A 26,674-nucleotide genomic window follows, 5' to 3' on the forward strand; every position below is an offset into this window, starting at 1 on the left:
CCCCTCTCTTGCTCCCACATCTAATCACCTATATACACCTGTAATTCTTTTCAAGTCATGGCAATGGAGACTGAGTTTGAATTCTATGAATTTAAGCATAGGCTTGCCTTGTACGATCCAGCTTCGTATTTCGATGAAAATATTAGCGACCAGCATTTTAATCTTTACCATACCATCGACCGGACACTTTTTTGTAGGCTAGTCCGTAAACTTGGTCGTAACGTTGATGAATCTATGTTTGTGGTGGCATTCTTAATCTGGCTGGAAAGAATCTGTTATAGCAAGAATGCTGCCCATAAAGTAATTTCTTGGCCATTTCATTTGATTAACCAACTTCCAAATGAGATTGCTGGTTTTTTTATGTGGATGGAGAACAAGGACGTAGGTCAAGAGTTGTTTGATCCTCGTTTGCTTCAGATGTTATGCTCTCGTAAAATCAACGTGCTCTACTTTCGGGAGAAACAGAGTAAGGTCAATGAGAGTGTCAGGAATATAGTCTCTGAAGTTTGTGTGAGGGCGTTTAGAGATATACTGACAAGTGATAGTCAGTTTGTAGATGTTCATGGAGATAGGATGTGGTTTGGTTGTAACACCAATCCAGTTTTTGTGCCACGTCCTCCTTTGTACCACAATGTTGTAGGTCAGTTTCCTCAACCAGGGTTAGGTGCAAACTTGGGTCCTAGAAATTATTATAAGTGTAGATATAGTAATATAGACTCACAATAAGCAAACGTGCTTGACTAATATTTCTGAATGGATAATAATTGAAGAGATGACTAAAATGAATACATGCTGAATGTTTAAAACAAGAGAAACTAACAACTATAAACCAGGAACTAAATACCTGATTTATCTCCATTACTCTCCTAGATAGACTCAACTACTAAGACCTATTCTAACTGCATATAACCACGTATACACAGCTGATTTATTATTAAAATAGAATTAATCATATTTAGATTAAATTAATATTCCAAAAAACTCCCCCTTAATCTAAAATTGATTAAGGTCCTTGACTCCCAGCAGCTGGCGCATCCTTTCAAACTTAACAATTGACATGGGCTTTCTAAGAATATCTCCTCGTTGTGCCTCTGTGTTCACATGTCTGATAACTATGGAACCATTCTCTACACATTCTCGGATGAAGTGGTAGCGCACATCTATGTGTGTACTACGTCCGTGGAACACTGGATTTTTAGCAAGGTCTATAACAGACCTATTATCAATGTAAAGCACAACTGGTCCAGCTTTGATGTTCATAATCTGACTTAACAAACTGTGTAACCAAATCCCTTTACAGTCCGCAGCCGTGGCTGCCATAAACTCAGCTTCACACGATGACAACGCCACACATTGTTGTTTTTGAGATACCCATGTGATCAATGATTCATCAAGATAAAAAGCCATACCTCATGTTGATTTCCTGTCCACAATGTCGCCTGCAAGATCACTATCAGAGAAGCCAGAAAGCATATAGTCACCACGACCTCGAGCATACACCAGTCCATAGTTTAACATCCCTTTCACGTACCTCATAATTCTTTTTACATCGTTCAGATGTAACACAGTAGGTCTCTCCATGAATCTACTCACCAAGCCTACTGCATACGCAATGTCAGGGCGCGTATGCACCAAATACCTCAAACCACCCACCATACTTTTAAAATCCGTAGAATTTATAGCTTCACCTTTCTCATCCTTGTGTAGTTGAATCTTTGGTTCCATCGGGTACTTGGCTGAGTTGCACTCTGTTAAGCCAGCCTTCTCCAACACTTTTCTAGCGTACGCCATCTGTTTTAACTCGATATGCCCTGCTCCTTGTTTTACTTCAATGCCAAGATAATAACTCAGTTGTCCAAGATCTGACATCTCGAATTCTTTACTCATCTGTTCCTTGAACTGAACAATATTGGTTACATTCGTGCCCGTGATGATCAAGTCGTCTACATATACACCTATAATCAAAGTTTCATCATCCTCCTTTTTAGTATACACAGCATGTTCCAACGGGCATTTGATAAACCCAAGTTTTTCCAGACACTTATTCAGTTGATTGTACCAAGCTCGAGGAGCTTGTCGAAGCCCGTACAGTGCTTTAAACAACCTGAAGACCTTTTGCTCTTCCCCTTGCTTCTCATAACCTTCTGGTTGCTGGACATATACCTCCTCATATTGTTGACCATTTAAGAACGCTGATTTAACATCTAAATGATGAACTTCCCAAGAATTTTGGGCTGCCAATGCTAGAAGTAGTCGTACTGTTTCCATCCTTGTTACTGGGGCAAAAGCTTGTTCGAAATCAATACCACATTTCTGTACATATCCCTTGGCGACGAGTCTTGCCTTATGCTTCAAAATCTTCCCATCGGTGTCCTTTTTTACTTTGTAAACCCACTTCAAAGCAATCGACTTGTGACCAGGTGGCAAGTTTGTCAATTCCCCGGTTCTATTTCTCTCTATAGCTTCAATTCCACAGTCCATGGCATGTCTCCAGCAACTTTCTTTTACTGCTTCTGCGAAATGTACTGGTTCATCAATCCCAGCTAACAACAACTCGTCAGCTAAGTCATCGTCCAGTTCCTGCTGCTCAGTTTCGTTGTATATGTCCTGAAGTAGCCTGTAACGATGAGGTGACTCACTACCATCATAGGTATCTTTATTTAGAGTTTCTGTGGTGCTGTAACGAAACTGAGGAGTCTATGAGGTATGTGACTGAGGTGACTCGGTATGTGACTGAGGTGACTCTGCTTCACCTGATTCAGAAGAATGATTGTTTGACCAGTTTTCATCTCCCATATTTTCCACTCGAGGAGTACCTTGATCACTCGATATTTCTTCGTCCTGAGTTTCTTCACCGAATACCCCTGCCACAGTGAATGATGTCGACACCTGTATATCATCTTTAGTTGCATTGTTCCAATTCCATCCCTTTGCTTCATCGAACACGATGTCCCGGCTAATGTGCACACGCCTAGTGTCGGGATTGAACAAATGGTAAGCCTTTGTACCTGCTTCTCGTCCAAGATGAACAACACGAACACTTCTGTCATCCAATTTAGTTGTATGTACACTTGGTACTTTCATATAAGCAATGCAGCCGAAGACCATGAGATATTCCACCTGCGGCTTTTTCTTTGACCATGACTCATAAGGCGTTGCACCTTCAACTGCTCGAGTTGGCACTCGGTTTAACAAATAAACGGTGTGCCTTATTGCTTCTCCTCACATATACATATGCATATTTCTTTCTTTCAATAGACTCCTCCCCATGGCAACCACAGTTCTGTTGCGTCGCTCCACAACTCCGTTATGTTGTGGAGTGTATGGAGCTGTAAAGTGGCAAGCAATACCCATATCGTTACAAAAACTTGCAAAGGCCTTCGAGCAGAATTCTCCTCCTCTATCAGTGCGAAGAACTTTAATAGTCTGGTTTGATTCCTTTTCCACTAATACTTTAAATGTCTTAAAATATGTCAGTGCTTCAGCCTTTGTCCTGAGCATATAAACCCACATTGCACGACTAAAATCATCAACAAACAATAGAAAATACTTGTTACCAGCTGGTGTTGGTGGAGAGATAGGGCCACAGATGTCTCCATGGATGAGTTCCAGCCGTTCCTTGGCACTAAAGACAGACTGTGTGGGAAACGGGCATCTCGCCTGTTTAGACATCAAGTATCCCTTACACACTTCCTTTGGGTGTGTAAAAGTGGGCAAACCATGTACCATTCGATTCTTGGACATCAGATTCATAGAGTTAAAATTCACATGACCAAGCCGTGCATGCCAAAGCAAGGTCAAATCATCTGCTTTTGTTAACAAACACATTCCACTAGTATCCTTTGTTAAAACCTTGTATAATCTATTTGATGCACGCTTTACTTTCATTATCATGGTATTTTTCTCATTATAAATCCACGAAAATTCTCCCTTAATAATCACTTTACTACCACCTTCAGACAATTGGCCCAATAAAATTATATTATTGCATAGACTTGGAATAAAGTATACCTCTTTGAGAGTACATTCCTTGCCATCCTGAGTTGTAAGATTGATTGATCCTTTCCCATGTATTTCAACTGTGGATCCATCTCCAAACTTGACTCTACCTCTCACTCCTTCATCCAGTTTAGTGAACTTGTGACGGTAACCGGTCATGTGGTTACTAGCCCCATTATCGAGATACCACACACTTGTGTCCCTTTGTCCTTCGAATCCAGCTTTGTTCAATTTAGGACTTACTCCTCCTTTATGGAGCAAAAACATCTCATCCTTGACACCATGACATTCTGCCAGCAAAAGAGTGGGTTCATCATCATTTACATAGGCCAAATTTGCCTCATGTGTTTGCTCCTTTTCTCTCCTGGGTTTACGACACTCCGCAGCATAGTGTCCGTAAGCACTGCAATTAAAACAACGTATGTTGTTTCTGTCACGACCACCTCTAGAGAAGTCTCTTCCCTTTGTTACATCTCTTCCCTGTGAGCTACCTCTGTTCGCTCGCTTCACCCACTCATCCCGAGTGAGTAATAGTTGGCCTTCCTTATTCTCCCTTTTCACCCATTCTTCTTCGGTGAGAAGTAGCTGTTGATCACTGCTCTCATTTTTCCCACGTACTCTTTCTTCATGGGCCTTAAGAGAGCCCACTGTCTCCTTAACAGACATTTGCTCCAGGTTCCCGAACTGCTCAATAGCTGAAGCTATCTGTAAGAATCTGGTGGGTACAGCTCGCAGAATTTTCTTGACCACGTATTCTTCTTCAATCTCCTCTCCCAACGTACGTATATTGGCTACTAAGCCGTTCAGCCTCATGCAGAAATCATCAAGTTGCTCAGTGTCCTTCATAGTGAGGGCTTTAAACTCTGATTTAAGAGTCTGAACCTTCGTTTTTTTTACTTTATCTGCACCCAGATGTACTGTCTTGATGGCATCCCACGCCTCCTTTGAGGTTTTCTTGTCTGGAATTAACAACAAAAGGTCCTCAGCAATTCCCTGGTAGATTATGGCCATTGCACATTTATCTACCTTATCCTCGACAGCTGCTGTAGTTTCTTTAGGTTCTATAGCATCCCACACGCCGTGGGCTTGCATGAAAACCTTCATTTTTAGTGACCATGCTGTGTAGTTCGTTTTGTTGAGCATTGGAAAACTTAAACCAAATGAGCCCTCCTTTCCCTTGTTAGTTTCCATGAGTGTACAGACAGATTGTATGTATCAAGCTCTGATACCAGATATAAGTGTAGATATAGTAATATAGACTCACAATAAGCAAACGTGCTTGACTAATATTTCTGAATGGATAATAATTGAAGAGATGACTAAAATGAATACATGTTGAATGTTTAAAACAAGAAAAACTAACAACTATAAACCAGGAACTAAATACCTGATTTATCTCCATTACTCTCCTAGATAGACTCAACTACTAAGACCTATTCTAACTGCATACAACCACGTATACACAGCTGATTTATTATTAAAACAGAATTAATCATATTTAGATTAAATTAATATTCCAACAATTATATGGGTCACGTCCGGAATGTATTGGAAAATCCCGATGCCGATTTAAGTGAAATTTTTGGAGGAATGCAGGTGGTGGATGGTTGCGAGGATGAACCTCATGTTGCACCAGAAGATCGAACAATCTTTTTAATATTCTCCAAAGGCTACTACCTCCCTGAATCGGAAATTCGAGAATTCTTCACAAGGTATAAAATTAATTTAATATGTAATATTCATCCAGATGTATGCAAATCCATAACTATACTATATATAGTGTTGTAAATTTGTTTATGTGGTGAGTAAGTAAATATATGTTTACATGCCTTTCCTCTGTGTTCAGGATTTTTGGCGATTTCATTGAAGTCATCTACATGCAAGATGTGTCGAGTGATGAACAACCATTGTACGCTAGAATGGTTTGCCGTTCTTCTTCCATCATTCCACACATTGCTCCTCCCTAAATAAAGACCAAGTACTCCATTTATGGGAAGCAAGTCTGGGCCAAAAAGTATATCAAGAGAAGTCGCCAGTCCACTTCTGATGATTAGTAAAAAACATCTGAACTAGCCTTTTTTTCACCTGTTTATGTTAAAGTTGGTGGCTTGTGGTAAATGTTTCACCACTTTTTAATATTGAAAACTTGTATTTTTGAAGAAGATACATCATGTTGTTCAAATTTATTATCTTAAGAATTTTTTTCTAAAATAAATTGAATTAATTCTCATGTTGAAAGTACAAAGTTACTCAGTAATAGATTAAGCCATATAGAAAGCTAAACATATTAACATGCAAAATATTTTACTATTATGATATTATAATAAGGGTAAAACACTTGCCTTTGGTCCTTAAAAATTATGCGCACTCGCATTTAACACAACAATCTCATTCTGACATCTGATGACAACATCATATTTTATTCCCTCAAGTCTCTTTATCTGCCACTCATGTCGTTGCTACAAACCCAACATGCATTACCATTCAAATATTTTCTTTTGACTTCAACGTTTGGTCATGATAGTCTAGAAAGATCCGCATCTATAATTATAAGATACATCATTAATCATCTACACCATAATTACTCGACAAACTCCTTTTCTAACATTCTATCTTCTATCCATACGATAGTCCACACATAATTAAAATATTTAAGCTTAAGAATCTCAAATCATGTAGGCACATAATTCAAATAACACATAAACACATAATTCAAGCAACATGTAATTCAATTTTTCAATCGATTCAGTTTGGTATGTTTAAAACTGAAATCAAGCCAAGATACGACTTTTGGTAAATACGCCACATAGAGATGTTTACAAAATAAGCGACCATTCGACACAAAAGGATTTAGGTCTCGAAAGTATTTTTAATGGAAGCCCAATATTTTTCAGAGTCTAGATGCGTTCGTTTTGTACTAAACAGACAAACAGTCTATTTATTATGAATAACATAAGAATAATTCAAATAATAATAATATTAATTGATTATTTAATACCTTTATATATTTTTAAAAAGTCAAAATATTTTTCAAAATATTATTTGATTTAATTATAAATAATTCATTTACCTATTTATTAATAAAACAAATTATTTAAAAATTCAATCAACCCATTTAGATTAATAAATAATTAACTAGAATAAATTAGAAATTATTTAATCAAATTAATAAAGCAAACAATTTTTGGAATTTAAAAATAATTCAGTTTAATTATTAAAAAAATTAATTGAATAAAATATTAGATTTAAAAAAGAATTTCTAGAATTTTTAATAGATCATAATCCATAACCAGTTTTTTGGAAAATGTGTTTGTGTCTTATGGATCGAAACGTTGTCAACTCCGAGTCTCCGAGAACACAAGACCCGCAGGTAAAACAACAGATTCTGACGAAGGTCGATAGTCCGGCGAGGCCCCAATTGGGACGAAAATAACTCGAATTCTATGATTTTTCAGTTGGGTTTCGTTCTAAATTAAAAAAACTCGTTTTAATTCATAACATCACTAAACGATCAATCGATCGTAATTTTCGATAAAAAAATTGAACATCACGTTCGATTTTCGGCCAAACTCGACGCGACGAAAAATCTGAACTAACCTTGACGAAAATGAAGGTTAATATGCAAGCACACGACACCTGGAAGGCAGTGGAGCTTGCAGATCCAAAGGTTGCAGCCGAGGAAAAGAAAGATAGGTTGGCTTTGGCAGCCATCTATCAATCCATTCCGGAGGACATCTTATTGTCAGTGGCTGTTAAGAATACGACAAAAGAAATATGGGATGCCATCAAAATGATGTGCCTAGGTTCCGATCGCGTAAGACAGGCCAAGGTGCAGACCTTCAAGTCAGAGTTTGAGGTGCTTAGCATGAAGGAGACAGAAACTATCGGCGAGTTCTGTATGATGTTAAACGACCTGGTAACCAATATACGAGCGTTGGGTGAAATTGTTGAAAAAGGTTGTGTGGTGAAGAAGCTGTTGAGGGCTGTACCTTATAGGTTTCTGCAAATAACCTCTGCAATGGAGCAATTTGGAAAGTTGAATGAGATGTCAATAGAGGAGGTCGTGGGATCATTAAAGACGCATGAGGAAAAAACTCGTGGCCAAACAGAGAAGCTTGGAAATCAATTACTCTTGACTGAGGATGAGTGGACAAAGCGAGAAACAAATGGAGGGCAACTATTGTTAACCAAGGAGGAATGGTTAAAGAGAACAAGTACAGGAGGAACTGATAGTTCACAAAACCAGAAATTTCGAGGAGGGTCTCAGGGATTACATGGTGTGAGAGAAACAAGTAAGGTAAAATGTTTTAATTATCACAACTATGGACATTTTGCTGCAACTTGTCGTAAACCACAACGAGGTAGGGAGACAAATCAAGAGGTGAACTTATCAGAAATCCATGATAATGAACCTGCTTTGCTTATGGTGAAACAAGAAAAAGTGGAAGAACGAACACTCTTGTTGAATGAGAAAGATGTTCGACCAAAGTTAAGCAAAGATTCTGAGATGCAAACTAAATCCAACTTGTTGTATTTGGATAACGGAGCTACTAACCATATGACTGGGTTACGATCGAAATTCAAGGAATTGGATGAAAGTATCACAGGTCAAGTGAAAATTGGGGATGGTTCGTTGGTTCATATGAAAAGGAAAGGCTGCTCATGAAGGTTAGAAGATCTGCAAATCAGCTTTACAAGATCATAATGGAATCAAACAAAGGTAGTTGCATGCTGTCAAAATTGAAAGATCCAGAGTGGTTATGGCACTTACGTCTTGGCCATGTAAATTTTCAGGCAATCAAACTAATGTCTAAAAATAACATGGCATATGGGATACCTAAATTGTTGAATCCAAAGGAGATGTGTACTAGCTGTTTGATGTCGAAGCAGGCAAGGGGATTGTTTCCGAGCAAGGCAAACTTTTCATGAAAAGAAACCATTGGAATTGATCCATGGAGATATTTGTGAACCAATTACTCCAGCCACATTGGGAGTTAACAAATATTTTCTACTTCTTGTTGATGATTTTAGTAGAATGATGTGGACCTATATGCTAAGAAGCAAAGACAAAGTCTTAGAAGCGTTCAAAAAATTTAGAGTGATGATTAAGAAAGAAAAGGAAAACAAGATCAAGGTGCTAAGAACCAATAGAGGAGCGGAGTTTTGCTCTAACCAATTCAAATAATTTTGTGAGGACATGTGCATTATACGATATTTTACTGCACCCTACACACCCCAACAAAACGGGGTTGTAGAGCGCCGAAATCGTACCATTGTAGCTATGACACACAGTGTTTTGAAGGAGATGAGACTGCCTTTAACGTTGTGGGGGGAAGCTGTAAGGCACACGATATATATGTTGAACAGATTACCTACAAGAGCTCTGACAAGGAAAACTCTTCGCGAAGTATGGACAGGAGAGAAGCCTGATGTGTCATACATTCGAGTTTTTGGGTGTGTCGCTCATATGAAAGTACAAAGTGGGCATACAACGAAATTAGAGGACCGAAGTAAAATGGTTATTTACCTTGGTAGAGAACCCGAGACTAAGGTTTCACGATTGTATGATCCAATTAGTGGAAAAATACTAGTGAGACGTGATGTTGTGTTCGAAGAAAATAGAGTTTGGCAGTGGGAAAATAAAGGAAAAGAAGGTGAACAACTGGGTGGAACCTTTTCGGTGGCTGTTGAAAATGTTACAGGGGTTATCGAAGAATTCAGTGAAGGCTCAAGCTTCTCCGGTAATGGAACAGTAGGGAATGGTGCCAGCATCTCTAGTAACGAAATGGAGGGAAATGGTGAAAGTGGTGCAACAATGAGTAACAGTCTATCAAGTATCAGTCCATTAAGCTCAAATACTGATGAAATCAGTACATCATCAGGTGACAGCAATGAACCCATTAAATTTCATTTACTTGATGAGATTTATAATGAAACACGGGAAATTGAACTCGAAGATGATCTATTATTGCTGGGAATTGAAGAACCTACAGATTACAAATAAGCAGCGAAAGATAAAGAATGGGAGTTGGCAATGAAGTACGAGATTGATGCTATTGAAAAAATAAGACGTGGGAGCTAGTGGAATTTCCACCAGGACAAAAGCCAATTGGTTTGAAGTGGGTGTATAAAATTAAGCGGAACACAAAGGGTGAAATCGTGAAGTACAAAGCGAGGGTGGTCGCAAAGGGGTATGCTCAACGGCAGGGAGTAGATTTTGAAGAAGTTTTCGCACCAGTAACTAGGCTGGAAACAGTAAGGCTTCTACTAGCTTTAGCATCAAAGAATGGTTGGGTAGTAGATCATTTAGATGTCAAGTCTGCTTTCCTCAATGGCGAATTGGAGAAGACGGTGTATGTGACACAACCAGAAGGGTTCATTAAAGAAGGAAAAGAGCAGATGGTGTATAAACTGGTGAAAGCTCTGTACGGCTTAAGACAAGCACCGAGAGCATGGTACTCAAAACTCAGCAAGGTTCTCGAGAGAATGGGTTTTGTTAAATGCCCATAAGAGCACGCTGTTTATACAAAACGTGAAGGAGAGGAGGTGCTACTCATTGGTGTATATGTAGATGATATCATGGTCACGGGAACTAGCATCAAGAATGTAAACAAGTTTAAACAGCAGATGGGTGAGATCTTTGATATGAGTGATCTTGGAAGGCTGTCTCATTACTTAGGCATCGAAGTAATTCAAGAGGAGGGATTCAGGAATCTAAAGCAAACATCATATGCTCAGAGATTTCTCAAGAAATTTGGACTGAAGGACTGCAATTTTGCTAAATTTCCCATGGAACCAAAGGTGTAGAATGATAAAGATGAGAAGGGAAAGCCAGTTAATTCTACGGAATTCAAAATCATGGTAGGAGGTTTGAGGTATCTGGTTCATACTCGCCCCGATATAGCTTTTCAGTAGGTGTTGTAAGTTGCTTTATGGAGAGGCCGACTATTCTTCATCTCAATGCAGCTAAACGCATCCTAAGATATATCACAGGTACACTGGAGTATGGTCTGATTTATGCAAAGGGGACATGTAACTACTTATTTTCTCGATACTTAGACAGTGACATGGGTAACAATGCGGTGGATCGAAGGAGTACAGGTGGGATGGCTTTCTATTTAAATGAAAGTCTGATTACATGGGTATCCCAAAAGCAAAGATGTGTTGCTTTGTCCTCCCGTGAAGCCGAATTCATGGCTGCTACTGCAGCAGCATGCCAAGGAGTGTGGTTACGAAATCTATTAACACAAATAACGGACATGAAGCCTGGACCCGTGGTGATCTACATTGACAACCGATCAGCAATAGACTTAGCTAAAAATCCTCTATTTCACGGACGTAGTAAACACATTGATATACGATATCATTTTATTCGGGAATGCGTAGAGCATGGTGAAATTATTGTGAAGCATGTTCGAAGTGAGGAGCAATGAGCAGATGTGCTAACTAATCCTATGACAATGATTAAGTTCGAAAGGATGCGTGAATTACTTGGAATCAGAAACTTGCAGAAAGGAGTTTAGATTACAGGGAGATTTGTTGGAAATAATCTAAACTCTATATGGTTTATTTGTTTATTTGCATTGGTGTCTGGCAAACGTTGAAACTTTTGGAGAAACACATTATTGTTTCTATGGTGAACTTCTATTAGGAGTGTCCTGTTGGAACTTGGAAATCATTTTCATCAGTAATGGTTTATCCCTGTTTCTCCGATGAATTTCTGGTTGAGCTCACATTATTGTAATCTCACCCGGTGCTTTCCAGTACAGTATTAAAAATTGCACAATATCATTTATGCTAGTGTCACATTTGTACGATCCTATTAGAAGTGATTTAACAATCCTTCAAAATAAGGGCACTTGTTCAGGTAAAGAAAGTGGTAGACGTTTAAATGCTATACAACTTAAGAAGAGGAAAATAAATATATTTTGTATAACTATTTTTTAATAAATTCATTTAATTAAATATTTTATCAAAGCATTTAGATTAATAAATATATAATTAAAATAAATTATAAATAATTTAATCAAATTATAATTTGAAATTAATAAAGCAAACAATTTCTGGAATTTAAAAACAATTCAGTTTAGTTATTAAAAAATTAAACTATTAAATAAAATATTAGATTTAAAAATAAATTTCTTAAATTTTTAATAAATCAAAAATCAAAAACAATTTTTAGGAAAAAGTCTTTGGTTCTTGTGGATCAAAACAAGGTAGACTCTAGGTTAGAAAATCGGAACAACTCTGGGTCACGAAGAACATAAGACACTCTGGTAAAACTACAGATTTTGGCGAGGCTCCCATTGTGATGAAAATAACTCTGTTTGAATGATTTTTCAGTTGGGTTTCGTTCAAAATTAAAACAACTAATATTAATTTATAACATCACTAAACAATCAACCGATCGTAATTTCCGATCAAAAATTCGAACATCACGTTTGATTTTCGGCCAAACTCAACGCGACGGAAAAACTGAACCACCCTTGACGAATCATAGCTCAAATCTATGCTTATAACTTACTCAATCCTACATAGCAATCAACATGAAAATACTATAAAAAATGACACCAGAAAATCAAATAAAAAAATCATGATATAGCCCTCGACTATGATCAACATAACCCGTAATTAAACAATGAAATTAAACACATAAGTGAACTGGAAATTACTAAATCAATCTAAATATAATGTAAAAACAAATGAACAATTGATAAAAATGAAACCCTCAAATTTGAACAAGAAGCCTAAAATCGGGTTTATAAAGTCATTACCCTTTGGAAGAAATTGATGGGCTAAACAGGAAAGTATGATTAGGACTTCGATTTGAGTACTCAAATACTGAAATTGGAGTTCTACATCACCTTCCAATTTGATTTGATTCTCACTTAAGCTCAAGAACAATAGAAACTGATTTTAGGCGATTTCTTTATTTTTAAAACAGTTTTTTTCCTATTTTCCGAAAATATATATGAATTTTAATTAATTAAAAACTATTTATATTTACATAATAATAGTCCTAAAAATATTTGGGGTCTAACTATACCACTTAATAAAAATATTTAGCCCAAAATTAACTAGGGGGAATAATTAATTCTCAAATAATTATAAAAATTATGTCAAAGTTCCTCAAAAATTATGAATTTTCAAAATATGCAAAAATATAAATTTGGAATTCCCATGATTTTATAAACATAAAACTACAAATTTTGTGGGATTTGACGTGTCGATTCGGTTCTGGTCTGATAACTTTTAAGAACTCAAAATATTTTATGAATTTAAAATAAACTTCAAATTTTTTTATAAAATATTTTAATTCACGCAAAATGATGCAGATAGTGGCATACAAGATCCATGTTAACATAATTAATTTCCAATAGCAATTAAGCGCATTTTGACACGTAACAAATATCCGAAAAATAACAATATTTGAAAATGTTTACATGTATCTAAATAATTGAAATAGTGACTAATCTGGGCACACATTATACATACCATTTTTTAAATTATGAAAAACAGTTATTTTAGAATTTATATAATTGAATGACTCTTTGAGAAAAAAGAGAATTACACGAATTTTTTTTAGTAAGGTAAAAACATAAAGATATATTTTATGCTTTACATTTAAGTTTGTCTTGTAGAATAATTATCAACCAAATCTTTATGTAAACAAAATAATTTTAAAATATTAACATGTATTTATTCTTCATAAATTTTATAATTTTTTCATGAAAAAGAAAACTATAAATGCATATTATCATTCCAATCAATTTCAGAATATTTCTTGCATTGCACTTCACTACATCAGAAATTTGCCAAAACGAACATCGATTGCATAGCCGTTTGGAAGAAAACCGTACAGAAAATCCCTAAAAATTTTGGTAGCATGTGGTAAATGTTTCACCACTGTTTAATATTGAAAACATGTATCTTTCAAGCATATAAATTAAGTTGTTCAAGTCTATTATCTTAAGAATTTTTTATATGAAATAAATTGAATTATCAGTCTCATGTTGAAAGTACATAGTTACTCATAATAAATCAACCCATATATATAAAATGAGATATGATAAGTAATATTTATAACGAGAATAACATATAGAAAATTTTGATTAATATTATAAATTAGTATAATATTGCACAATACTAGGACTCTTCTTCCTACCATGAATTCTAATTTAAAGATACACACTAAGCGTTAACAAACATAAGGAAGATGTCCACAACATATTCTTCACATAATCAAAGTTTTTACTTAATAAATATATTTTAAAATCATAATCTAGACCCTTGACGTCCAACGAGAATATATGTATACTCTAGAACTTTGTCAGAGTCTATATATGAGAGTAAACTCATCTGAGTAGAAAAAAATATTTAATGTAAACCAAAAAAATCAGATAAAGTAGAAGAAAAAACATCTGAGGGAGCTATCAATAGAAGTTGAAAATAGTCGGGTATTTCAAGTAATTTATTGAACTTATTGTTTAATAGAAAAAAGTTATAATAAATATTGTTAGTTAATACACTCTATTTTTCATTATATTATTTTCCAAATTTATTCTAAATTTTGATTTATTTAGTTTACATAGAGTAGCTATCGATGTTTGTTTCATCCTTCATAGAGTTTGTAATCCTAATTTATATAATACAAACAGGTTGAGACATCTTTGTTCTGTGTTTATTACAATTCCAAGAATTAAGAAGAAAAAACAAACATGAACATTAATTCTTATATTCATCCTTTCTTGTATAAGTAATTTTACTAATTCTGCACAACTATCACAATGATATAATAGTCATGATAAAAATATTTATTTTACCTATTACTCGGCCACCTACCCTAACTCACCCACAAAATTGATAATCTATAAAGATATTTTATTCAAAATAATAAATAATAAAGATGCTCTCGATATTAAATTTTGAAAATAAGATGGTTGTGTCCGAACTTGGAATGATGGAATAAATTGTGGACTTAGGAGCTCCCATGAAAACTAATAAAATTTTAATATAGTTGTCCGTTATTTGAGTGTGTGCGTGTATAGATATATCTGATACAATTGTCGATTATTTGTGTGTGCTTATTTATACGAACACACACACATACATATATATATATATTAAATTTTATTTTTTACTATTATTTGTGTATTTGTGCATCTTGATCTTGAATACTTAATTTTTGTACATGTTTGTATTTCGTGTTTAGATTGGTTGTAATGATTTACTAAGTTTACTTGATCACCTTGTTTTAACCTTGACCAATTCATTTTCGTTCAAGAGGCATGCGACAAAACAACAAAAATACTACATTTGTCATTAAAGCTCTTGCAAATCAGAAATATCCAATTGTCAAATTAGTTGAGGACACACAACGAGATTTGTACATTACACTATCTAACCTCCTGATATTTCCCAATAAATTTGTAGATGAATTTTCTTTGTATAAATTGAATTTTTCCAAAAATTTGAGTGTAAGTTGGTTCAAATTGGATGAAATGATATAGTGAAGACCAATGAACCTACATGTTACAGCCTTACAATGAGTTTTTAAGTTTATTAACGGTTAATAATGAAACCATTTTTTCATTACGGATCAGAAACGTCCAACATGATGTATAAAATATCTGCTTTAGCCAACATATTCAACTTTTGACCGGAAATTATGCGACTGTCTATATGGAAGGATTCTAGAGTTGTGATACTTTGAGGAAGTCAACAAGTACTATACAAATCAATATTTCAGTTGTTGGTTATTTGTGTGTATATTGTAGATTTTTATCCAGTAAACGGTACAAATTCCTAAATATTCGAATTTTATTAGAATTATATGTGTTCATATGTCTTGACCTTGACGACCTATTTTTTGCGGTTTTCATATGACACACGATAAAATATGAGTTGGTAAATTTTCATTGGCTTCTCCTTATTAATTTCAATGAACCCCCTGCATATACAATAAAAAAAACTCCACATATACATTACACATACCCTATTTATGCCCTTGTTCGAATTATATGTTCAATTTTTTAGTAATGATTCAGTAATTGTTGAATTTATGAGAATTTGATTATATGATATGGATTGGGGTGTAATACATAGATCAGAAATACTGAAAAGGTGTACATATTTGCTTAAGACTACTCTATCATAGATAATGAAAAAAGGTACACATCTACCTATGCCTATCCCATCGTAAACACAAGAAAAAAAAGGATGGTAAGACCAATAAAACCAAACATAAGAATTTTACTTGACAATCCAATACCATCACATGAGAGAAACATAAAGCATGTGAGAGAGTCTCTATCAAACAAAGTGAAACCAACATAAAAACCCCAACCAAAATCAATATATTTAATGTTTAGGAACGAGGAACAAATTGAAAATCACAATCGTGATTTAAACTATATGACAAGGATTGGGTTAATATATGATGATTTATGTAATTTTTAATTAGGTCATATAACAAGACATTGGTGCATTGATTTTATGATAATAGTTAAAATATAGAACAAAAGATCTATAGTTTGAGATGCTATATTATGGTAATTTTTTAGCTGACTAACTCTGGACAAGTTAACGACGAAAACACAATTGATGCACACAACAAATATACACTCGTAGCTTGTGTATGAAGATCATTACTAACATCACAATTGTAAGAATTAGGACGTGGAGAGGAATTTAGGAGAACAATAAATTAACAACTACTAAGTGTATCATATATTTGAATAAGTAAGACAAATTGATAACAATTGAAGTCATGATGGAAGATGAGATTGTTGGAGACACCAAACCGAGTTCACTTCAATTTTTCTTGGATTTCTCTAGGGTTGTGTTCAATATTTTTGGTCGGTTTCCTTTTCAGTCTGGGTTTTATTGGCACTGGACTACTGGTTTGTCTTATGTAATGTGTTCCTTATTATTAAATTAAAAATTTTAGACATAAGAATTGCGTTGGCCGGTTTTTCGTGTAAAGAGGATGATAATTTTGGATATAAGTTGTCTTCGTAAAAGATATCATTAAAAAGTGGCAATAATTATAGTAAGTAGCTCGTCATACAATTGATGAATTGAAATATATTTTACCGTTTCCATTGAGTAAATTTCAAATTTATAATTTTGGTACAATATAGTAAGATAAGTCATTTGACTACTATAATGTATAATTGTTATTTTTAAATGAACAAGATTCCTCTGTTCGCCACCAATTACCGTGGAAAGAATTGGATTTACTGCTTGCCTGCACCAAAATTACTAAGTGAACATACTAGTGAAGCATTCGACGATAGATTGGTCCAACTGCCGGAAGGATACTGATGGGGAGATTTTAATCCAATCCAAGAAATAGGTTTCTAGGTGTCTTGGATTGGGAAGGATCTATGGATGCCTTTGGTATTTGCAATTGGCAGAGGAAGCCTTTGAACATTTTAACCAAAATAATGTAATGGAATGTACAAAGAGATCCATAGCCATCAGACGTATAATATGCGGGAAATTAATGTGCACAACTAATATTTCGAATGATGTAAATTTTATGGAAAATGTAAGGCTCTACGTGAATAAAATCATTGGCCAATGTACAATTTCAAATTGTATGATCAAATATATGGTAGCTAAGTTTTTAGTATTTTTATATTTCATTGTGTACGATAAAATATATTTATTTAAAGGTAAGTACGATATGAATAAAATGAGGATCTAAGGTGTCTTCTCGAAACTATCACGCATACTATTTTATATATTATGCATTAAGCAACACACACTATTTTATGCATCATGCACGAATACTCGATATGGAAACGCCTTCCGCGCTATTTGTAAATTTTTGACTTTTAGGATATGGGTTGGGCTATAAATCATTTAGTTTTTGACCTTAGTGATTTTTTTTTGTTTGGACGAATGGTTTCTGATTTTTCAAATGCAAAGCTTTCAACAAACATATCTGCATTTCAAGTATACCACGTGCATGACAATTATACAATATTAAGTTATTGTTAATTATGATGGTTATTTTAGAATTTAAATAATACATGACTCTTTAAGAAAAAAAGAGAATTACACGAAAATTATTTTAGTAAATTAACAAGATATAGAAATATTCCCTGATTTACATTTAAGCTTATAATTATACAATAATTATCAGCCAGATCTTTATGTAAAATAGAGTAAATTGAAAATATTAATATGTATTTATTCTTCATAAATCTTATGATTTTTCTATAAAAAGAAAAAGAAAAAGATGAACCGTAAATATTCTCATTCTAATCAATTTTGAAATATTTCTTAAAATATCCGGTTCACTACATTAGATATTCACACCAAGTCTCTGCTGTAGATGAGCGCTCTTGTCTATGTTTGGTTCTTACTGCTACAAACTCTTCACATTTCCTCTTCAAATTACTCTCTAAACATTTTGTTTCTGTTTCCTCTCAAGTTCCCCTCTCTTGCTCCCACATCTAATCACCTATATACACCTGTAATTCTTTTCAAGTCATGGCAATGGAGACTGAGTTTGAATTCTATGAATTTAAGCATAGGTTTGCCTTGTACGATCCAGCTTCGTATTTCGATGAAAATATTAGCGACCAGCATTTTAATCTTTACCATACCATCGACCGGACACTTTTTTATAGGCTAGTCTGTAAACTTGGTCGTAACATTGATGAATCTATGTTTGTGGTGGCATTCTTAATCTGGCTGGAAAGAATCTGTCATAGCAAGAATGCTTTCCACAAAGTAATTTCTTGTCCATTTCATTTGATTAACCAACTTGCAAATGAGATTGCTGGTTTTTTTATGTGGATGGAGAACAAGGACGTAGGTCAAGAGTTGTTTGATCCTCGTTTGCTTCAGATGTTATGCTCTCGTGAAATCAACGTGCTCTACTTTCGGGAGAAACGGAGTAAGGTCAATGAGAGTGTCAGGAATATAGTCTCTGAAGTTTGTGTGAGGGCGTTTAGAGATATACTGACAAGTGATAGTCAGTTTGTAGATGTTCATGGAGATAGGATGTGGTTTGGTTCTAACACCAATCCAGTTTTTGTGCCACGTCCTCCTTTGTACCACAATGTTGTAGGTCAGTTTCCTCAACCAGGGTTAGGTGCAAACTTGGGTCCTAGAAATTATATGGGTCACTGTAACACCCCCTTCTTAAAATAGAAGGGAAATATTACTTAAAATCCATAAACCTGCAAACATAGCACTAATATATTTCTAACAATAATTAAACAGTCTAAAATCTCCAAAATAATATTAAATCTCCAAAATGTCTAAACCAAATATATAAATGCTGAAATCTCTAATAAGTAATTATGTCTGAATAATGATAGAAGTCTGAAATCCTAAGAACGAAATAAAGGGAGCTCTCCATCACACAGTCCCAGATCCCCCTAAGCACCTGCCAGAAATAAAATACGGCATGAGCCAAACGCCCAGTACGGATTTGGAATACAAATTATAAAACAAAAGATCAGAAATAAATAATCAGCAATTTTCAATAAAACAACAATTTTAAAAATAAGTAAGGCTGAAACAACGAGGGGTTAGGATATTTTATACCGAGATTAGAACAGATACAAATACACATATCATAGGGTACCTAATGTGTGCAACAGAATGGATAATGTGTAGGGCATATACAACGTCACCATAAATCAAATCACAAATCAAACTCTGGGTGTACCCACGTATCCTAACAAATATCAAATGCGCAAAAACTCCTCCCAAGAGCTAACAGAAGGATACGCCGTGACCAATCACACTGTCACGGAAGTGTCATGTCACTCGTGCCGCAATGACATGGCTGTAGTACCCCTACAGCTGGTTAACTCGGTATACCCTATATCACGCTAAGAGTTCAAAATAAATATTCTCGCAAAATTTAAAACTCACTTGAGATAAATGATACAAATTTCCAAAGCAGGTGGGTGTCATAAATAATTTTTGAAAACCGCGTAAACAGATATCTAAATTTTCAAAATCAAATTTTAAAACAATTTTCGGAAGTTAAAACGGTCATAGCAAATATTAACGGAATGAACTGAAAGTAAAACGGAATGAATCAAATAAATAGAATGGACAAGAGGAGTAGCGCTGAATAAAAGGGGACATAATCCGTACCTCGAAATCGCAACTTAATACTAACGAATTACGCAAATGATCCGCTAATTTCTCGGCCCGAATCTAATTATAAAAAAAAAAATAATTTATAATTAATATTATTGCTTTTTAAAAAAAAATTATTTCTCAAATAACCCAAAATAAAATTTATATTAGTTAAATTTAACAATTCCTAAGCACGAGTTATATTACTGACAGACACACCACAAACCAGTCATGCTATTATCATACTTTACATACAAGTCTAGTACCAATTTGGAAATGTATGCACTGTGCTATCTAAATTAATTAAATAAAGAATGTTGACATATAGCTTAGCCAAGTCAGATAGGTTAACATGATTCACCGCCAAAATAATAATTGGTTAATTAAAAAAAATAAATAAATAAATAACAAAGTACATATGCATACTAATAATAGCATTACATGCAAGGATCTCAATTAGTACACAACATATACATGGCATGTCATATGTATATTATAATGACATAAAAGTGACCTTCCTATACCAACTTACAGTAACAATAAAACCAAAGCAAGAAATAACTCATTTAATTATAAAGGAAAAGATTTTAATTTGACTAACATGTACATACTCACTTACATATAATTGTACAATAATCTCACATTATTTTAACAACTCAAGAGACACATGTAACTTACATATATTATCAATTAATTAATAAAATATGTATACTTAAACAAATCCATTGACATTATAAAACTATATCCAAGCCATGCATACGTACTAACAAAACTAAACAAAAAGAAAATATTATTTATTATTAAACAAATATATAATAAAAATTATTATTACATAACCCCGGTTGAACAAAACACGAGCAACAGACCATTTACAAACTATATGAATCAGGGAGTGTACACAAGTCACACGGTCTCATGCTCATCTGTAATAATAACCATTAATTATTTACACATTCCATATGTTACTCACAAGACCCTCAATATCGATAAAATATTATATAATTGTAATAGTGATGCATATACAGCCTACACAAATCAACTAGATTACAATCCTACATCATGGCAAGCAGGGGAGAAACTATATGTACCCGATTATTAATTTTAATAACAATTCATGAATAATTACCCGATATTGTGGGCACAGAACTATTGTACCGGGATGAGCCTCTGATCCTCACCTCCTCTCCTCGCTCTCCTCTTCTTTTTCTCGCCGCAACAGTCTCTTGATTATTAGGGTTATAATAATAACATGAGATTTTTATTTAAGAGGTGTGTCTATTATATATAGACCATGTATCACTCCTTTTCCTATTCTAATTACTAACTCAAAATAAATTCTTTTTTTTATTCTTATTCTAATTTGAATCAAATTCATTACTAATTATTATTATTATTATTATTATTATTATTATTATTGTTATTATTTTAAATAACTGATATTACATATATACCCTCTTAAAAAGGATTCCGTCCCCGGAATCAAACGAAACTAGATACTCGTACCTGAATCGAATAAATGCGGATATTTCTCACGAATAGATTCTTCTAATTCCCAAGTAGCTTCTCTCTCAATATGATTTTTCCGCAAAACCTTCACAAACGGAATGGTGTTCTTCCTCAAAACTCGCTCCTCTCGAGATAAGATAGCCTCAGCTTCTTCCTCACAAGAAAGATCCTCTCTAATCTTATGTAATGGGTACTGAACTACGTGTAATGGATGATATTTGTAGCCCCTCAAAACTGACACATGAAACACATTATGCACATGAGATAGTTGTGGTGGCAACGCAACTCTATAAGATACTTCCCCTACTTTCTCCATAACGTCAAAAGGGCCAACATATCTCGGACTAAGCTTTCCCTTCATACCAAAACGCTTCACACCCTTACAAGGCGACACCTTTAAGAACACATGATCACCTGGCTCAAATCCACCAAACTTCCGATGTTGGTCCGCATAACTCTTTTGACGAGATCGAGCTTCCTTCAGACTTTCTTTAACTTTCTCTACCTTCTCATTAGTAATTCTAACTAACTCTGGCCCTTCGATGACTCTCTCACCAACCTCATCCCAACAAGATGGTGCCCTACATCTCCTACCATACAGATCCTCAAATGGTGGCATACCAATACTCGCGTGCCAACTGTTATTATACACAAACTCAACCAGATACAAATATTTATCCCAATCACCTGTCCACTCTAACGCGCAAGCCCTCAACATATCCTCCAATGTCTGAATCGTCCTCTCTGACTGTCCATCGGTCTGCGGATGATAAGCTGTACTGAAATTAAGCCTCGTACCCCAAGCTTGCTGGAATCCCTTCCAAAATGTGATGTAAACCTCGTATCTCTGTCAGAAACTATCGACACAGGCACACCATGCAGTCTAACAATATCTCGCTGAAAAATCTCTGTCAACTCATGAACATGAGTAGTCTCTCTAATAGGCAAGAAGTGAGCGGACTTAGTGAGTCTATCAATCACCACCCATATGACATCGTTCTTCTTGAAAGTCCTCGGCAAATGAGTCACAAAATCCATAGTAATGTTTTCCCACTTCCAAACTGGAATATCTAGCTGATGCAACAATCCACTAGGCCTCTGATGGTCTATCTTCACTTGTTAACATGTAAAACATTTTCCCACAAATTCTGCTATATCTCCCTTCATTCCACTCCACCAGAAATGCTTCTTTAAATCTCCATACATCTTGGTGGAACCTGGATGAATAGAAAATGAAGAAATATGAGCCTCCTTCAAAATTTCCTCACGAATCGTCGGGTCTGCGGGCACGCACAATTTACTACCCAACCACATCACACCCTCATCATCGACATGAAATTGTGTTTGCTTTCCACCTGCCACCTCAGATCTAATAGCTTCCAAACCTGTATCACTCTTATGAGCTTCTTTAACCCTTGAAACAAGATTCGGTTCCACTTTCAAATTTGCAATGCTACCACTTGATCCTCTAACATACAACTCAACACCCAAGCGCTCCAAATCTGAAATAAGGTGCGGCTGAGTAATGAGAGATGCAACACTCCCCAAGTTCTTCCTACTAAGAGCGTCTGCCACTACATTAGCCTTCCTCGGATGGTACTGAATATTTGCATCATAATCCTTAAGAAGTTCAAGCCACCTCTGCTGCCTCATGTTAAGCTCCTTCTGAGTAAAGATGTATTTGAGACTCTTGTGATCAGTAAAGATGTCACAAGTCTCTCCATAAAGATAGTGTCTCCAGATCTTCAAAGCAAAGACCACTGCTGCTAACTCCAAGTCATGGGTAGGATAGTTTACCTCATAAGGTTTAAGTTGCCTAGAGGCGTAGGAAATCACTTTCCCATGCTGCATAGGCACACACCCCAATCCTCTCTTAGAAGCATCACTATAAACCTGAAAACCTCCACTCCCTGATGGCAACACAAGTATTGGAGCTGACACAAACCTCTTCTTTAACTCTTGAAAGCTCTTATCACGATCATCGTTCCACTCAAACTTAATTCCCTTCCTCATTAGCTGAGTCAATGGAAAAGTTATGGAAGAGAAACCTTCCACAAAATGCCTGTAGTAACCTGCCAAACCCAAGAAACTCCTCACCTCCGTCACATTGCTAGGTCTGGGCCAATTAGTAATAGCCTCGACTTTCGCAGGATCCAACTCAATGCCCCTACCAGATACAATATGCCCCAAGAATGCCACTTCCTCCAAACAGAATTCACACTTGGAAAATTTCACAAACAACTTCTTCTCCCTCAAAATTTCAAGTACAGTACGTAAATGCTCCTCATGCTCCTCTCTGCTCCTAGAGTATATCAAGATATCATCGATGAAGACCACCACAAATTTATCCAGATAATCATGAAAGACCCGATTCATCAAATCCATAAATACCGCTGGTGTATTCGTCAACCCAAAGGACATCACGAGAAACTCATAATGACCATAACGAGTGCGAAATGCAGTCTTCGGAATGTCTTCCTCCCTAACTCGTAACTGATGGTAACCAGATCTCAAATCTATCTTCGAAAAGTACTTCGCCCCTTGTAACTGATCAAACAAGTCATCGATGCGTGGCAAAGGATACCTGTTTCTGACAGTCACCTTATTCAACTCCCTGTAGTCAATGCACAACCTCATGGAACCATCCTTCTTCTTCACAAACAGCACAAGAGCGCCCCAAGGAGACACACTTGGCCTAATAAATCCTCTATCCAACAACTCTTGCAACTGCTCCTTCAATTCTTGCAACTCAAGTGGTGCCATTCGATAAGGCGCCTTGGAAATAGGCTCAGCACCTGGAACTAGTTCAATACTAAACTCCACCTCTCTATGTGGTGGCAAACCTGGTAGCTCATCGGGGAACACATCTTCATACTCCCTCACAACTGGATAATCCTCGATACGAGGTTCATCCTTCGATGTATCCTTCACGAAAGCAAGGTAGCCATCACAGCCCTTAGACAACAATTTACTCGCCTTTAGAGCAGAAATTAACTTAACATCCCCCTTCGGCTGAGACCCTTGGTATACAAATTCTGGTTTATCTGTATCCCCAAAGATCACCCTTTTTCCTTGACAATCAATTGTGGCACGATGTTCACTCAACCAATCCATACCCAAGATAACATCAAAGTCATGCATCTCCATCGGAAGCAAGTTAACCTTATAATTTCTATCTCCAACAGCTATCGGACACTCTCGATACATATCAGAAATAACAACAGAATTCCCCATCGGGGTAGAAATAGACATATGAGGATATAATAATGAAGGTGCAATGTCAAGATGACGAACAAACGATAAAGACACAACATAATGGGTTGAACCAGTATCAAATAACACATAAGCATCACGTCTACCAACAAGAAGTGTTCCTGAAACGGTACCTGAATTAGCTGCTGCCTGATTTGCCATCAATGCAAACACTCTGGCTGTAGGATTCTGCTGACTTCCACTGCCACTACCACCGCCACCTCCTCCTCCACCAGGGTTGCGTGACACTGTGCAATCCTTTGCCCTATGGGACAAGCTACCACACAAGAAACAAGCCCCAGTCTGTCTGTAACAAGCTCTACCTGGATGATGTCCACCACATGTAGCACAAGGAGCCACTGGAATCATATTGGGGTTTCCCCCATATACTGAGTAACAGCTCTGCCCCTGCTGACGATTCTGCCACTGCCTAGGTTGCTTCTGTCATTGAAACTGCTGATTCTGATTCTGACCAACATACTGATTCCGGCCGTGGAATGACTGGCAACCCCTATTCTGATTCTGTCCGCGCCACTGTCCCTGCTGACCATTCTGACCTCCATACCACTGTCTACCCTGTGCAAAACCCTGATCATCCCTAGTCCTCTTACTACCACTGTTAGACCTGGAAGTCCTGAAATCTATGCGCTCCTTCTCAACTTCTTTGCTGCATCAGCCGCCTCTGCCATATTATCAAATTTAAAAGAAATTATGGAACCCCTCAGATGAGACTTCAACCCCCATTTAAATTTATCAGCCCGCTGCGCAGCAGTCCCTGCAACTGTCCCAGCAAATCTAGCCAGCCTTATAAACCTCGCCATATAATCAGTAATGCTCTCATCCTGGTGCTGCATAATAGAATGAAACTCCCTCAAATAAGCCTCCCTATCAGCATTAGAGAAGTACTGCTCATAGAATACTTCCCTGAATCCCTGCCATTCCAAAGCCTCTGCATATTGCTCCCCTTTAGTACCTTTCACTCCTCTCCACCACCTCTGAGCATCGCCCTCCAACTTATACACAGCTAACCTGACCTTCTGAATCTCATCACAACCCAGTGCATCAAAAATCTTCTCGAGATTAACAATCCAATTTTCAGCATCAATGGGAGTCGGTGCTGCACTAAAAGAGTCGGGTTTCTGCTTCACAAACCTCTCCAACCATACAAACGGCTCCAGCTGATGGCCCTGACCATTCTGATTCTGATTACCATTGCCATTCTGATTTCCGTGTCCATTTTGATTTCCCTCTCCATTATGATTTCCTTCTCCATTCCGATTTCCCTCTCCATTCTGATTTCCTTGGTTTGCCAAAGCCTGCTGTACACCCTGAGCCACTGCTTGCCCTATCATCTCAGTAAGCTGAACGGGGTCAATATGAAAAGGATCACGTCTAGGAGGCATCTGCAATATAAGATAGCGAACGAATGAAGATTACGAGAATAAATATGATGAAGCAGTTATAAACACATTTCAAATGATAAAGCAGAATGAAATGAAATTAAATAGAATACCCATCCTATCGTCTACCCAAACTCACAGGTCAACCTAAGTAGATTTTCTACAAGAAAGAACCTAAGCTCTGATACCATCTCTGTAACACCCCCTTCTTAAAATAGAAGGGAAATATTACTTAAAATCCATAAACCTGTAAATAGAGCACTAATATATTTCTAACAATAATTAAACAGTCTAAAATCTCCAAAATAATATTAAATCTCCAAAAGTCTAAACCAAATATATAAATGCTGAAATCTCTGATAAGTAATTATGTCTGAATAATGATAGAAGTCTGAAATCCTAAG

At 36.0% G+C, this 26,674-nt stretch overlaps 3 protein-coding genes across 3 annotated transcripts; 1 reads left to right on the forward strand and 2 right to left on the reverse strand.

Annotated features, from left to right (window-relative positions):
• Positions 1-7,606: 7,606 nt before the first annotated feature.
• Positions 7,607-8,665, forward strand: LOC141696347 (uncharacterized). Its single transcript, XM_074500501.1, has one exon. It carries the CDS (start codon positions 7,607-7,609, stop codon positions 8,663-8,665), a length of 1,059 nt encoding a protein of 352 aa, XP_074356602.1.
• Positions 8,666-20,981: 12,316 nt separating this feature from the next.
• LOC141696348 (uncharacterized) lies at positions 20,982-22,656 on the reverse strand. The gene is made up of 4 exons (XM_074500502.1): positions 22,457-22,656; positions 22,033-22,256; positions 21,704-21,852; positions 20,982-21,035 (listed from the first exon to the last, which is right to left on the reverse strand). Exons 1-4 carry the CDS (start codon positions 22,654-22,656, stop codon positions 20,982-20,984), a joined length of 627 nt encoding a protein of 208 aa, XP_074356603.1.
• Positions 22,657-22,737: 81 nt separating this feature from the next.
• Positions 22,738-25,239, reverse strand: LOC141696349 (uncharacterized). The gene is made up of 3 exons (XM_074500503.1): positions 24,281-25,239; positions 22,923-23,032; positions 22,738-22,835 (listed from the first exon to the last, which is right to left on the reverse strand). Exons 1-3 carry the CDS (start codon positions 25,237-25,239, stop codon positions 22,738-22,740), a joined length of 1,167 nt encoding a protein of 388 aa, XP_074356604.1.
• Between the last annotated feature and the right edge of the window lie 1,435 nt (positions 25,240-26,674).

Source organism: Apium graveolens, chromosome 11 (genome assembly GCF_009905375.1).
Source record: "Apium graveolens cultivar Ventura chromosome 11, ASM990537v1, whole genome shotgun sequence".
Lineage (NCBI taxonomy): Eukaryota > Viridiplantae > Streptophyta > Magnoliopsida > Apiales > Apiaceae > Apium > Apium graveolens.